Source organism: Aptenodytes forsteri, unplaced genomic scaffold (genome assembly GCF_000699145.1).
Source record: "Aptenodytes forsteri isolate BGI_AS27 unplaced genomic scaffold, ASM69914v1 Scaffold87, whole genome shotgun sequence".
Lineage (NCBI taxonomy): Eukaryota > Metazoa > Chordata > Aves > Sphenisciformes > Spheniscidae > Aptenodytes > Aptenodytes forsteri.
The window spans coordinates 875,550-888,136 of NW_008796041.1; the positions used below are offsets into that span (position 1 = coordinate 875,550).

At 37.1% G+C, this 12,587-nt stretch overlaps 1 protein-coding gene across 1 annotated transcript in view; it reads left to right on the forward strand.

Moving 5' to 3' along the window:
- The window catches only part of CELF2 (CUGBP, Elav-like family member 2), a 384,808-nt gene extending 373,583 nt beyond the window's left edge, over window positions 1-11,225 (forward strand). The window contains exons 13-15 of the mRNA XM_009285480.2: window positions 352-495; window positions 6,048-6,219; window positions 7,519-11,225. Coding sequence (XP_009283755.1) covers window positions 352-495; window positions 6,048-6,175 — 272 coding nt within the window. The 3' untranslated portion in view covers window positions 6,176-6,219; window positions 7,519-11,225. The remainder of the gene's footprint in view (window positions 1-351; window positions 496-6,047; window positions 6,220-7,518) is intronic.
- Window positions 11,226-12,587: the final 1,362 nt, after the last annotated feature.

Consider the following 12,587-nt stretch of genomic DNA (forward strand, 5'->3'; position numbering starts at 1 on the left):
AGCAAAGAACTCCTTGTGCAGTTCTTGGGGTATTGTGAGAGTAATACATTGTGTACCTGTTTTTCTAACCATAATTCTACTGAAAGACACTCGTATAAATTGAAGAAAGAGGCTGCAGTTTAACAACTTCTGTAGTAGAGTTATCAAGTAAACACTTTTCAAGATAGGATGCTCTAAAGAGCTGCATTTCAGCTCTGTTCCTTTGATGATCCAGTTGCTTTTGTTCAGTCAAAGTTGGAAAGTGAAATGCTTTCTGACCATCACCTTCAGTAAGTATTATGGAAAAATAGATTAAATATAGCACTTGTAATAGCTGTTTTCATACTTGTTTGTTTGTTTGTTTTCCTAAAGGTCCAGAAGGGGCAAACCTCTTTATTTACCACCTCCCCCAGGAGTTTGGAGACCAGGACATTCTGCAGATGTTCATGCCTTTTGGAAATGTTATCTCTGCTAAAGTCTTCATTGACAAACAGACCAATCTGAGCAAGTGCTTTGGTATGTCAAATTTAATAAATCGAATAGTAAAAACCACATGCACTGTACTGAAAAGGGGCCAGGAAAGAAAATTAACAGCAATGTGAGAAATGTCATACTGGAATCTCATTCCAAAAATAATGGACTGTTAATCCTCAAATGAGCGGGAAGATCCACGGACAAACCAGTTCTAACTAAAAATTAGATACGAAAAAACAATAATAATCTTCCAGTCTGACATCTCGCATGAATGTGTCAAGTACATGAAACTAATTACACCCTATGTGGGCGAATGTCATTTAGTATACTATTAAACTGCCTTATTATGGATACCTAATTATTCTCTATTGTATAGCTGAGCCACTTAAAAATGCTCTATGTTTAACCCATTGCTTCTACATTACAGGAATTTCTTTCTTCTGAATTAAGTACAAGATTTTGCAATTAGTGATTGAATGGTGTGTACATGTAGCTCAGAACGCTTTGCAGACAGTTGATGTCTAGATATGCAGCTCCAGCTGTTGCAGGCGGGCTCCAGTGTATTATGGAAAGTAGCATCTCCCCTTACCTTAGGGCAAGGATGAAGGGAGCCTCACAAGATCAGTGTCAAGTTTCCCAGAGAACACTTTGAGCTGCCAGAAAATAAGATCACAACAGAGGAGAAGATGATATGTTGGTATAAAACAAGTTCTAGGGTTGATTAAGTGGGCTGATGTCTTCTGAATAGCATAGATGCACAGTTCAGCGCTTTGATGGAGTGGAGTGCAGAATGTAAGCGAGTGGCAATCTGTTAGAGCATTGGTCTAATAATTGTGGTTTTATGCAAGACACGAGGAGGGTCTAGGAGGAAGAAAGAATCTCTTAAAGATAAGTTTTATAAGGTTTGACCTAAAATATTGGAGCTTCCGTAAAAGTGACAGTTCTTTCCCAGAGTAAAGGAACGCAACTGTATGTACGACAAAAGAGGAACCAGTCCAGACAACCCCCTCGTTTCCAAAACTCCCTTGCACCAACAGTGTTGCTCTTTGCCCAGCACCATCCCTTAATTCTGAAGTGTCCCCATTTGAAGTGTCCCCATTAACCATAATACATGTTTCTTAGCTTGCACATCATTACTTTTTTTTAAATCTAGGTTTTGTTAAAATGTGTCTGTCTCAGGATTTCTCTCCACCAGGGCCATTGAAGGACCCCACAGCTATTGGGCTTTAACCCATCTTGAAAGGGTTTGAATTTATCTAAACAGACAGTACCCAAACACGAGGAGAATTCATCAACTTACTCAGAAATACCTACTGCACTGAAATTCAAGCCTTAGAATCCTTGCCACAATCTGAGTGTTTTTCACCTGAAGACAAGCCCTTAGTACACTTGGAAAGTTAATTTGGTTCAGAGAAAGGGTGTGACATTCTTTCTGCATTTTTCCATAGTTTTTCAGTTCATTTTTGAAGCTTTCACCTCTTTAAGCTTTACAAAAAGTTGTTCATATCTAGACTAATATAGTCCAGCATGTTTCTGCAATGGGTTAAAACAGTCCCTGAGGCTGTAGCAAATTTGAAAAGTCGAATTGAAATGGACTCCGTATTGATCAGGAGCCAGTTCAGTTAGTATGTTGAGGTGACAAAATCGTTGTTGAGGTCTCCAGGAATCTCGATGAAATGTCAAATCAAGCTACGTTAATCGAAATGCAGCAATTATGGTGACGGCTGAAAGAATGTAGATTAGTTTGGGCAGGCAGCTCAATTCATGAGCTCACTTCCCACACTTGCTTTTTGTGGGTTTCCTTTTACTCTTTGATTACCTACTTACACATTTGTCTGGATTTATGGGACACAATTACCTAACTTGGAGTGATGCACCAAGGTTATCTTATTTGAGGGAAAATGGAGGGGTCAACACCCGATAGATAGAGGAGTCCTCTGTCTTTTTGGCATTAGTCAGCTTTCACTAACATTTCAATTTCTCATTCTTCCTCCCCAGATATTCTGCCACCAGTGAGAGGGTTCTGCTTTAAAAACAAAAAGTACTGCAGTGGCAGGGGAAGTTGAGATTTTTCTGATTCAGTAGGTGACTACTTGGTGATGCTGCTAATCACAGACAAAGCCAGAATTAATCCTGCTAGTTTAACATACCAGCATACTCTGTATGAACCTCCTCAGCTTTTAGCAAGAATCATCTATTTGTTGTTTTGGTCCCATATTTGTGTTTTAAAAAGCTTTATTTTTTCTCTGTCCTCCCACCCAAAAACAAGGACAATAGTGCATCTGAAGAACCCATTTCTCTCCTGTATCGTTAATGGTCATTGCTCTTGGTACAGTTTGGGTTTGGGTTTTTTGGTTGGTTGGTTTGGTCTTTTTTTCCCTTGTAGCAGTAGTAGTAATAATAATAATAATGATGATGATGATGTTTTGCACGTGCTTGGTGCTGACTACTCTGGAGTTTCCAATCTCCTGCCCAATTTGCATGTGCTTGGTGCTTTCTACTCTGGAGTTTCCAATCTCCTGCCCAAAGGAGGAAGAAGTCAAATTACAGATGAGGACAGGCTGAACACCAGAAAGGTGAAAAGATTGTCCAAGGCTGTCCACTGGCAGAATTGGGAAGGGAAGGTGCATTCTGAGTGAGTCACAGGGTAGTGATACACAGTGATGAACTTTTAGGTAACACTGCTTCTCAGAATGAAAAATTACTTTTCTTTGCAGAAAATGGACTTTAGCATTATTTGCTTTCTTGTCGACCTCAAATGAATGCTCAAAAGATTAAATGGTGATAAGGATGACAGGACAGTCTGTTTACACCTGGAAGTGCTCTTCCATGAGTTCTCATGAGCTCTAGTTGATTCAGCAGACAAAGGGTTTCACTCTTCAAGCTTATCTCTCGCCTTTCATAAACCCTAGAATTACAGAAATGAGAGATGTAAAAGTAAGGCAGGGAAGGGGGGACCCAATGACATCAGTGCATAAATGCAGTCTGCCTCATAGCAAAATTGCTACTCGAATGATTAAAAATATTTATCCTGATTATAGAGATACCTAGAGATTTAAAACAAAAATCAGAATTGTCATGACAGGGTCTTTGAAAATTGGTAAGAAACATCATCCCATCCTCATGTAACCTGCGGTTTAAAATTCAGACAAAAAATGATGAATGGGTGCAATCAGAAAAAGATAAAGGGAGAGAATGCCAGATTCCTCTGTAAGCTTTATAAATGAAGGTTCTCAGTAAGGGAGAAGATGAAAGTGTAACAGGCTAATGTAGATATAGCATTCTGTGTAAAGAGACAAACTGTGAATCAATAATTGAATGATAAAGGCTGATGCCACCGATGCAGCACAGAGGTTGTATGTTTGAATTTGTGGCTGAGTCAGGGAAGCTAATAAAGAGACATAGAATGAGGTGACTTGTCTCACCCCCCTGGAAGGTAAGCATAGCCTGAGCTAATTGTTCTTCTGTCATCAGTGGAGGTGTCTAAATTGGTGACATGAATGGTGGGTGGAAAAGCCACCTCCGGGTGTGCTTGTTTCTCTTCATTCACCATTCATAGATGCCATCTAAGTGACTAGTTTAGATCAGTTGCTTAACTTTCAGGTGGCTAAAACTAGCTAAGAAGAAAAAGAACTAAGGTGATGAGAAGTTCATAGCAGAAGACTGTCCTGAATGCACTTAAGAGAACAAAGTGAAGGTCAGGAAACTGTAGAGGAAAATGCTGAACTGTCAAGGTAGGTAAGAGTAGCTACATCTCAGTTGTGGAGCACCTGCCTGGAAGGTGCTAGAGCTGCCTTCCAACTCACGGTAGATCTCTTTTCTGTCCCTGAGACAATGCTAGAAATCAAGGCTGAGATCTGTGAGCTGATGGAAGTAGACGCAGGAGTGCAGTACTAAGACAGTGATTGGAGTCATGTGAACAGATAAGATCTCCTAGAAGAAAATAGGGGAAAGGAAGAAAGGAAGAGAATGATGAAGCTCCTCAGGATATGGCAGTAATATTAAGAGGAAATGATCTAGTGGAGAAAGTGAGGAAGTGACAAGAGTTACTAAAACCAAGGAAGGTATGGAGGAACATTTAATATCCCTTAAGGAAATAACAAATAATCAACCACAGAACAACATGAATAGGGCATATTGGCTTTGGCCAGGAGGAAGTCTGCAGAGATTTAAGTGAGAGGTGTTTTTGAGTGGAAGGAACAGAAGTTAGCCTGAATTGTCAGAGAAGAGTCTTAAGTTAAATAGTTTGGTGAAGTTGATTTAAGGTGAAACCATAGGGATGATCTATGAAGGAGAGCAGCTGGACTTGATGACTTGATAAGAGGGTTTTTTCTTTACAAGGACCAGATGACTTGATAAGAGGGTTTTTTCTTTACAATGGGGAAAGTGTATCATTCTGACACTGAAGATGGAAGAGGGCAGCAGTGCAAGGTAAGCAAGACCCATAAAAGAACAGGTTAAAATGATGGTAAAAAGAGGTTATGAATCAGAAAAGTACACAGGCACTAAGCACAAATGAAGAAAGGTGGTAGAAGAGAGGCGCTGAGAAGCCAGTGTGTTCGGACTGAAAACAAAGTGTGTGGGATCCATGCTTGAACAGAATGAAGGGTTATGTGTTAAGGCAAATTCAAGTGGAAAGAAGAGGGAGAATTTCAAAGCAGATGCATAATAGCAGGCTGAGTACAGCAGTAATTAGCCAGAGCTGAGGCAGAGCAGCAGTTAGTCGAGCTTTGCAATTACAAGTGGGAGGCCCAGATATGAAAATGAATTTTGAGCTTCCAGAATCAGGGAGATTTGAGTCCATTATGAACAGAGCGTTTTTAGCCTCCCGGGGAAAAGAAAGCTGAGCCAGGCCAGCCATTCTGAATTACCCGAGCAAGCATTATCCCCCTAGTTAGTGCTTGCAACCAAGGAACAGAAGATCTGGAGTTCTCATCAAGCCCTGCCGTTGTCTTTACGATGCTGCTTCTTTTTGATGCTTGCATACCCCTTTGGGGACCAAGAGGCTGAATTAATTAACATTTAATGTACTTTGAGATCTTGAACGGGCAGGAGCTGCAAAAATACAAAATATTAATATTGCAACTGTCCTAGGCTAAGCCCAAGGAGATGAGTGTTTCATAGCACGCAGGACCAGTGCACCTGAACTCACATTCAGGTGTGCAAATGCGTATAGGCATCTAAGTTTGGGCTTTGTTTCTGTAACCAGGCTTTCTGTTTCAGCTTCACATCTGCAGACTGGCCTAATAGTACTTCCTAATAGACTGGGAGGTATGTAGATATTACACTGAAAAGTGTCACAGTAATAAATATCTTCAATCTCTAAGGTAGGTAGATAAATAACAGATTGGAAACTGCATTGCACCAAAACTGGCCAACTGCATCCCAGCTAGTAAAGAAATATTATGAAGGTAAAGGGGAAGGCAAAGGAAACGGGAGAGGAAATGGGATACGAAGTGTGATCAAAGAACTAATTGAAAGTGAGGTGAATGTGTCAAATAAATAGTAAGAATAAAATCCTAACAAAACGCCTTCTGACATTTGTTCTAACCTATAGTTCACTTTCTCTCCCGCCTCCGTTCTGTGTCTCGTAGGTTTTGTTAGCTATGACAATCCAGTCTCTGCACAAGCTGCTATCCAGGCTATGAACGGCTTTCAGATTGGCATGAAACGCTTGAAGGTTCAGCTGAAACGCTCCAAAAATGACAGCAAACCTTACTGATCTTAACCCCAGATGCTTACTGCTCTTATTTTAGCTTTCTTAGGGTAAGTCCCATGAGCAAACCTGTCCTCTGCAGGGGGGTTAAGAAAGAACATAGAGCCAACCTTCACCAAGAGACAGTTATTTTTACAGTTACCACTTCCATTTCCCCTCTTGTCCTTATTACACTTGGCTCCCATTTCCTTGCCAAGTAATTACTGAGTTGTGTTACTGTGTTTTGTTTTGCAGCATAATTTATCTCCTTTTTAAAACAAAAATAAACGTCTTGAAATTCAAAGCAGCACACACACATACACACACAAAAAAATGTGCAATTTAACTCTGTGAACCCTGGTGCCATTAGCACACAATAAAAGTTGTTTTCTATGGATGGATCGTATTTTACCAGGGTGGCACCAGCAGTTTATAGGTTAAACAAAATGGCCTCATGCCAGTTGAAGCACTTATTTTGCAACAAAAATTGAAACAAGTCTTTCCACTACATCAACTTGTTTTTTGAGAAGATTTGATTTTTTTTTCGGTTCAAATCAACGTATTGTTATATATTAGTCTGATTTTACACTGGTCGTCTTTATATTTCACTTTTTTTTAAGTTCTTGGTTTTTTTGGAAAGGATTAATGTAAAAAAGATTTAGAGATCTGTTTCTAAAGCTACAGGGTTTAAAATAAAAAAAATAAAATAAAATGAGTGACAATACTTGATGTTTCTTGAGAGATAAATTTAATAATAATAATAAAAAAAGAAAGCCACAGGCCTGTAAATTTTATTTGTAAAAAGCATTTCTATTTTTATACAAAATTTTTACTGCCTCAGAAATAATGGAAGTTATTTATTGCCTATTGTTAACTTATTGGATACCTAAAGAGCAGCTCTCTATGCTAGCTAGATCCTTTGAAGTAGTCTCTAGAGTAATTGTGCCAAGAATGGGCGCTTTTTCACTGTTGAACCCTACACCCTTTACAGTTCATGCTTTTATCCTCTTGTTTGTATTTGTCTGGTTATTTTGTTCGTAGTTTCCATTACCTAGTTTAAAGTTCAGTTGTCTGACCTTTTTTTTCCCCCTCCCCATACCTTTCTGTTACATTTGTAGAAACTGGTTCTTTCCTCTCTTTTCTCCCCAAAGAGGAATCCATTCTCTCTGACTCCTTTCAGATGGATTCTTTTGGGGTTCCATTGTGCTCTTGTTGACAATATTGTAAGTTAATGCAAATTATGTGAACGGCTCATAGACTCTACTGATAAAAGATTTGCATTAGTTTTCTCCTGCACCCATAAAAGTGATTTTGTTTGTGCTGCATAGATTCTATGTAACTTTTTTTCCTCTTCCTTGTTTTTTCCCTAGACATCTCCATGCCCGTTAGCCCATCGTTTGCCTAGCATGTCCCTGTGGCGTCTCAAAAAAAAAAAAAAGTTTCATCGTCCCGTCATTGTTTCTGATGTCTTTCTGACCTCACATCATATTTGGTTCTCCTACTGACCTTTGATCTAGTTTGACCTTTGAAATTTGCATGTGACCTCATCTAGCTATGAATTCTGGGAAGTCAATGTGAAAAAACATTGCTGCATTCATGCAAGACTGAAATTTATTATTAGATAAATTAATGATAGGATTTAAAAACAACCTGTGGCAAAATGTTTTTTCTTTCTTTCCTTTTTTTGGTTTTCTTTTTTCCTTTGGGTTTTTTCGTTTGGGTTTTTTGGTTTTTGGTTTTTTTCATTTCTTAAAAAAAAATAAAAAAAAAACCAGACTTGAAAGTATTATACAGGGATTGGCATTCTGCCTGGTCACTGGTGACAATAGCAATATGTGTCCAGAGGCACAGAATGTTGGTTTCTAACAGACTACTTCCAAAACAGTTTGAGAAATAAAACTGTCTGATTTTAAGTCTCTAGAGGTCTGTAATAGTTTTTACATTTTTCAGGCAGTGTAAAGTTTTTTGATAAGGCCATTTTAGGTGGCTCACTTTCTCATTAAAGTATATATATAGAACCACTTTTTGTAGATTAGTATAAGAAAATATTTACCCTGTTTTAGGGCAAATGCTACCTACTTGTGTCACCTTTTGCTGAACTGACTCACAGTTAGACAATCCATGGTTTAATGCACATGAAATTACCTATATTTTATACTGTTTCAATGTACAGAAGAAAGGTTACTGTAAAATGTGTTACGTTGGTGCTTCTGTGAATTAAGTTGTGGTTTCATCATGAGTCTTATGGTCTTAAGTGTTCTATGTTTATAAAAGACGAGTTTAAAATTGGTTTACTTGAACAACAAGAACAAAAACAAGATTCAAAAAAACAAAAAAAAACACAAAAAAAAAGTTGTTTGCTTAAAAAAAATGAATTTCATGTGAAAAATGAAAAAATATTCCAGAATAAGTTTGTGTTGGCTTGTGACGCATTGATGTCATTTTTTTATTGTGAACAATTTAGATGTGTTTGTGTTCAGCAAAATGTGATCGGTTTTTCTTTTAAAGAAAAAAAAAATCAGTGAAACTATAGTGCCAAATTCCAAAGGTACTTTCTTCCTAGAGCTTCAGTGTGTTTCTTGTGTGAAGTAATTTGATAACATGGGTATTTTATTATGTGTTTTGTATAAATCCCTAATATTTAAAGAAAAAAGAGGTTAAAAAGTTTGTTAACTTGCTATCCTGTGGTCTTGTTGCCTGAAATTGTTATTGTTTGTTATTTCTCTTTGATGTTTTTTGTAAAACATTGTATAAGTGCCCATGTTTCACTTTTTTAACCACTCTGCACACATCAATGCTGTGAAAGCAAACCTCACTATGTATTTTCTTCATATTGTATGGAAACCTCTAAGGTGAGAAAGTTTTGAACTTTTAACCCTTTCCACCCAGAGCTGTCTTGAGTGTTAATACCTTTTATACATTCACCATTTTGCTGTTTTTGCTGTTTATTTTTATATATATATCTATATCTATAAATATATATATACTTAGTTTTTTGTGGTTTATTTAATACATGGTTGAAATCAGAACAATGCACAGGGCAGATCTGAAGGACAAAAATATTTTACTGCTGTCTAAATTTCTTCTGTATCTATAACTAAAATTATTTAAAACCGTAATTAACTTGTGGTTTTCCTTTTTAGATTTTGGGGATTTTGTCTTTTCTTAAAGAGCTTTTAATATGCTGCTGGAATATGCTATTCAGTATTAATAAAAGAAAAGAAAAAGAAAACAATTCTTTAATTATCTATTGTGTGAGCCACTCCCAGACAGGAGTGGTAAATCCACCATTTGAAAACCTTGAGGAGAAAAAAAAAATCATATTTTTGTAATTTAAATAAATGAACTTTTGCTTAAATCAGATGCACTAGATCTTCCTGGGTGAAAATTCAGTGTGCACTGCAGTTAAACTACTTTTTATGGATAAAGTTTACATACACTGTAATGTTTGGTGTTATCTGCCATTATTTGTAACGGCAATATATTGGCTTACTCCTGCAGACACTCGTATAGAGAGGAGTAACTTTACTCGTGCAAGTAGTCCATGGGAATATATTGGTGACTGATGTGGGTGTTTGCTGGAGGAAGCTCTGTGTAAGGAACCAGAAAAGAGATGCTGGTAGCCCTTTTCACTGCCTTGTAAGTCTGATTAGATTGCATTTCTACCGCACAAGTTGTGACCAACAACCAAATTTGGGTTTTTTGCTACCAGTATAGAGAATTCATTGCCAATCCAATGCGTGTGAGCAGCAGTACCTGCTACTGATGATAAAGTGCCATACCTTCTTCCACTTCCCATTTCTATCTGATCATATTCGAAGCCGCCTAAAATTAAAAACAAAGCCCTATATGAACATCATCAGCTGGTGCACTCTTGTCTCTCATCCCCAACTTAAATGCTTCTTTATGTAGAGCCCTGGGATGGAAAGGATTAGCCTCTAGTGATGCAAAAAAGTTTCCTTCTTAGAGCACATGCACTTATAAATAAATGATCTATACTTTTCTCACATGTTTTTACTACTGCTGGGGCCTTCCTACACCCTTTGAGGGCTATTTTGTACTACTTGCAGCAATTTTGCATACTCAAAGTATCATCTCACATACGTTATATTATATATATGTACATATATATATATAATATGAGATCATCATTTGGATTGTTTAGACTGCTTCACTAATTTTTCTCATTGTACCCACCGTATAAATTTCCAAAGCTTTTTTAGATGCCCTAGTGTGTCCTGCGGGTTTACCAGTCCAGTTCAAGCGGTGATGCCTTTGGTCCTCAGGCAGTGTAACTCGGTATCGGGCTGCCCCGAATTACGCTACACGGGACATTGGCTTAGCAGTGGGAGAGGAGGAATGTTTCTGTACTTCCAGGCAACTGAGATGGGTCATTGCTGAGAAAAGTGTCCCTCTTGAAATAAAATTTTTAAAAAAATAAATCGAGTGCAAAAACAAAAACCCAAACATACACCTCCTTGAAGACAAATTATCTACCAGTTCTCCTTCAAAACATTGAAAGGAAAAAGCTGCAAGGGTGCAAGGGCCTAATAAGAGAGGAAGAAAAACAAGGGAAATTGCTTTACAAAATTCTAATCAAAAGACTAGACTAGTTGTTTTTTCAAACAAATTAGCTAATTGCGATGAAATGGCAGTCCTCAAAGGAGTAACAAGTTCATCTTTCTTTCACCATAGGGGTTACAGTTCCTTGGCTTGTGCTACTCTGGAATCATTTTACTGTTTCTGTTTTTATTATCTTAAGTGCTAATTAACAAAAGGAAAAAAATATCCTGTAGTTTCATTACCTTTTTGGATAATGTCATACAAAAAAAAAAAAAAACAAACCTATGTATTTGTGTTTTTTTTGTGCTGTGAGAATTGTTGTTTGTAGATTAATAATACTATCATTTTGTTTAGAATTACAAACTAGTTTTTAAGTATTGTCTGAGAAAAGCCAAAGTTAATGCAATCTAGTGGAAACTGTAAGACCATTTGAGTATTGTTTCTGTTTTATTGATGCAATTGGATTTTGTTGTTTGATGGAATTTGAGCCAAAAAAAAAAAGAACAAAAAAAAAAAGAAAAAAAAAGCAGGCTTTCCTATTTCTACAACTTGATTGTACTTATGCATTTTGTACCAGTGGAATTTTTTATACTGGAGATTAAAAAACAAATGGAAATTTTTGTGGCTTACTCTCGTGGGCCCCCTCGATCATGACTGATTTTCAAGTTTGATTTCTGGATGGTAGAAAGAGAGTTAGTTTTGTTTAGAGAATTCAAAACTTTGGCTTGATTTCTTTTTTTCCCTTTGCTTATATTTAGTGTTTAGAATTTTGTCTTAACAAAAGCGGTAAGTTTTCACTTTTATTCTGTATCGTGCAGTTACACAATAAGGTAATTAGAATTAGGAGTACTCGGTCACTTTGCGTGGATAAATGTATTAGTTAAAACGTTAGGGGTTTGCTTTTTTGCTGTTTAGATCAGAGTTTTTTCTGATTCTTCTGTCCTCATTGTGAACATAACCGTGTAGTTGAAACAGTCAGACTTATTTTTGTAACGTATGTTATTGTGTGATGCAGTTTTTTGCTTCTGTCTCCAATATTAAACCATTTTCCTAATACTTGTCTCTCTACTTTGTGTGTTGTATTGTTGGTGGTCATTCTGTGTTGGTAATACATCTACACACCTCACTGTTTCACGTGCCTGTTTTTTTTTTTCTCTATTTGTTGGTTGTGTACAAAAGATACAGTCGATTCCACCTAAGTGAATATCTGATTGGGGGGCAAAAGAGGATTTGTACATTTTAGACATGTTATGGTTTCTTTGATTTTCATTTTTTTTCTCTCTTCCTCCCCCTAGTCACGCCTTATCACTTGGATAATCTGTCTGAGCAGGAAGCATTTTAAATGAGTTTCCTGCAAAGTCCTATTGAAGGTAGCTTTTGTTAGCCTTCTAACTGCAAAAGCTTCTGCACACAAACACACAGAAGCCACCTGAAAAGATTTTTTTTTTTTTTTTTTGCTGTGACATTTCAGTCAATCTGGAAAATGTGGATTATGGAGATCAATTCTTCCTAGTTGTTAAGAAAAAAAAATAATAATACTCTGCCGCTACTTCGCAGAAGCATATGAAACATTCAAGAAAAGGAGGATATAGCCTTGGGATTTCTTCCAAACTGCACAGTAATCTGATGGCATATGGTGTTAGTCAAACTCTCCTTAGAAACTAATCACATCTTAACTAGGGCTGTGAGAGCCTGCAGAAGCCTACCAGGTGATCGAGCTTGTTATGTGCAGTTATACATATAATAATTAAAAAAATAAAATAAAATCCAAGTGAGCACAGGAAGACTTTCTATTAAAGCCAGTGGAATTAAAAAAAAAAAAAAAAAAAAAAATAAATGACGGAAAAAAGATCCCCTGTTGTTCAAATGGGTGATA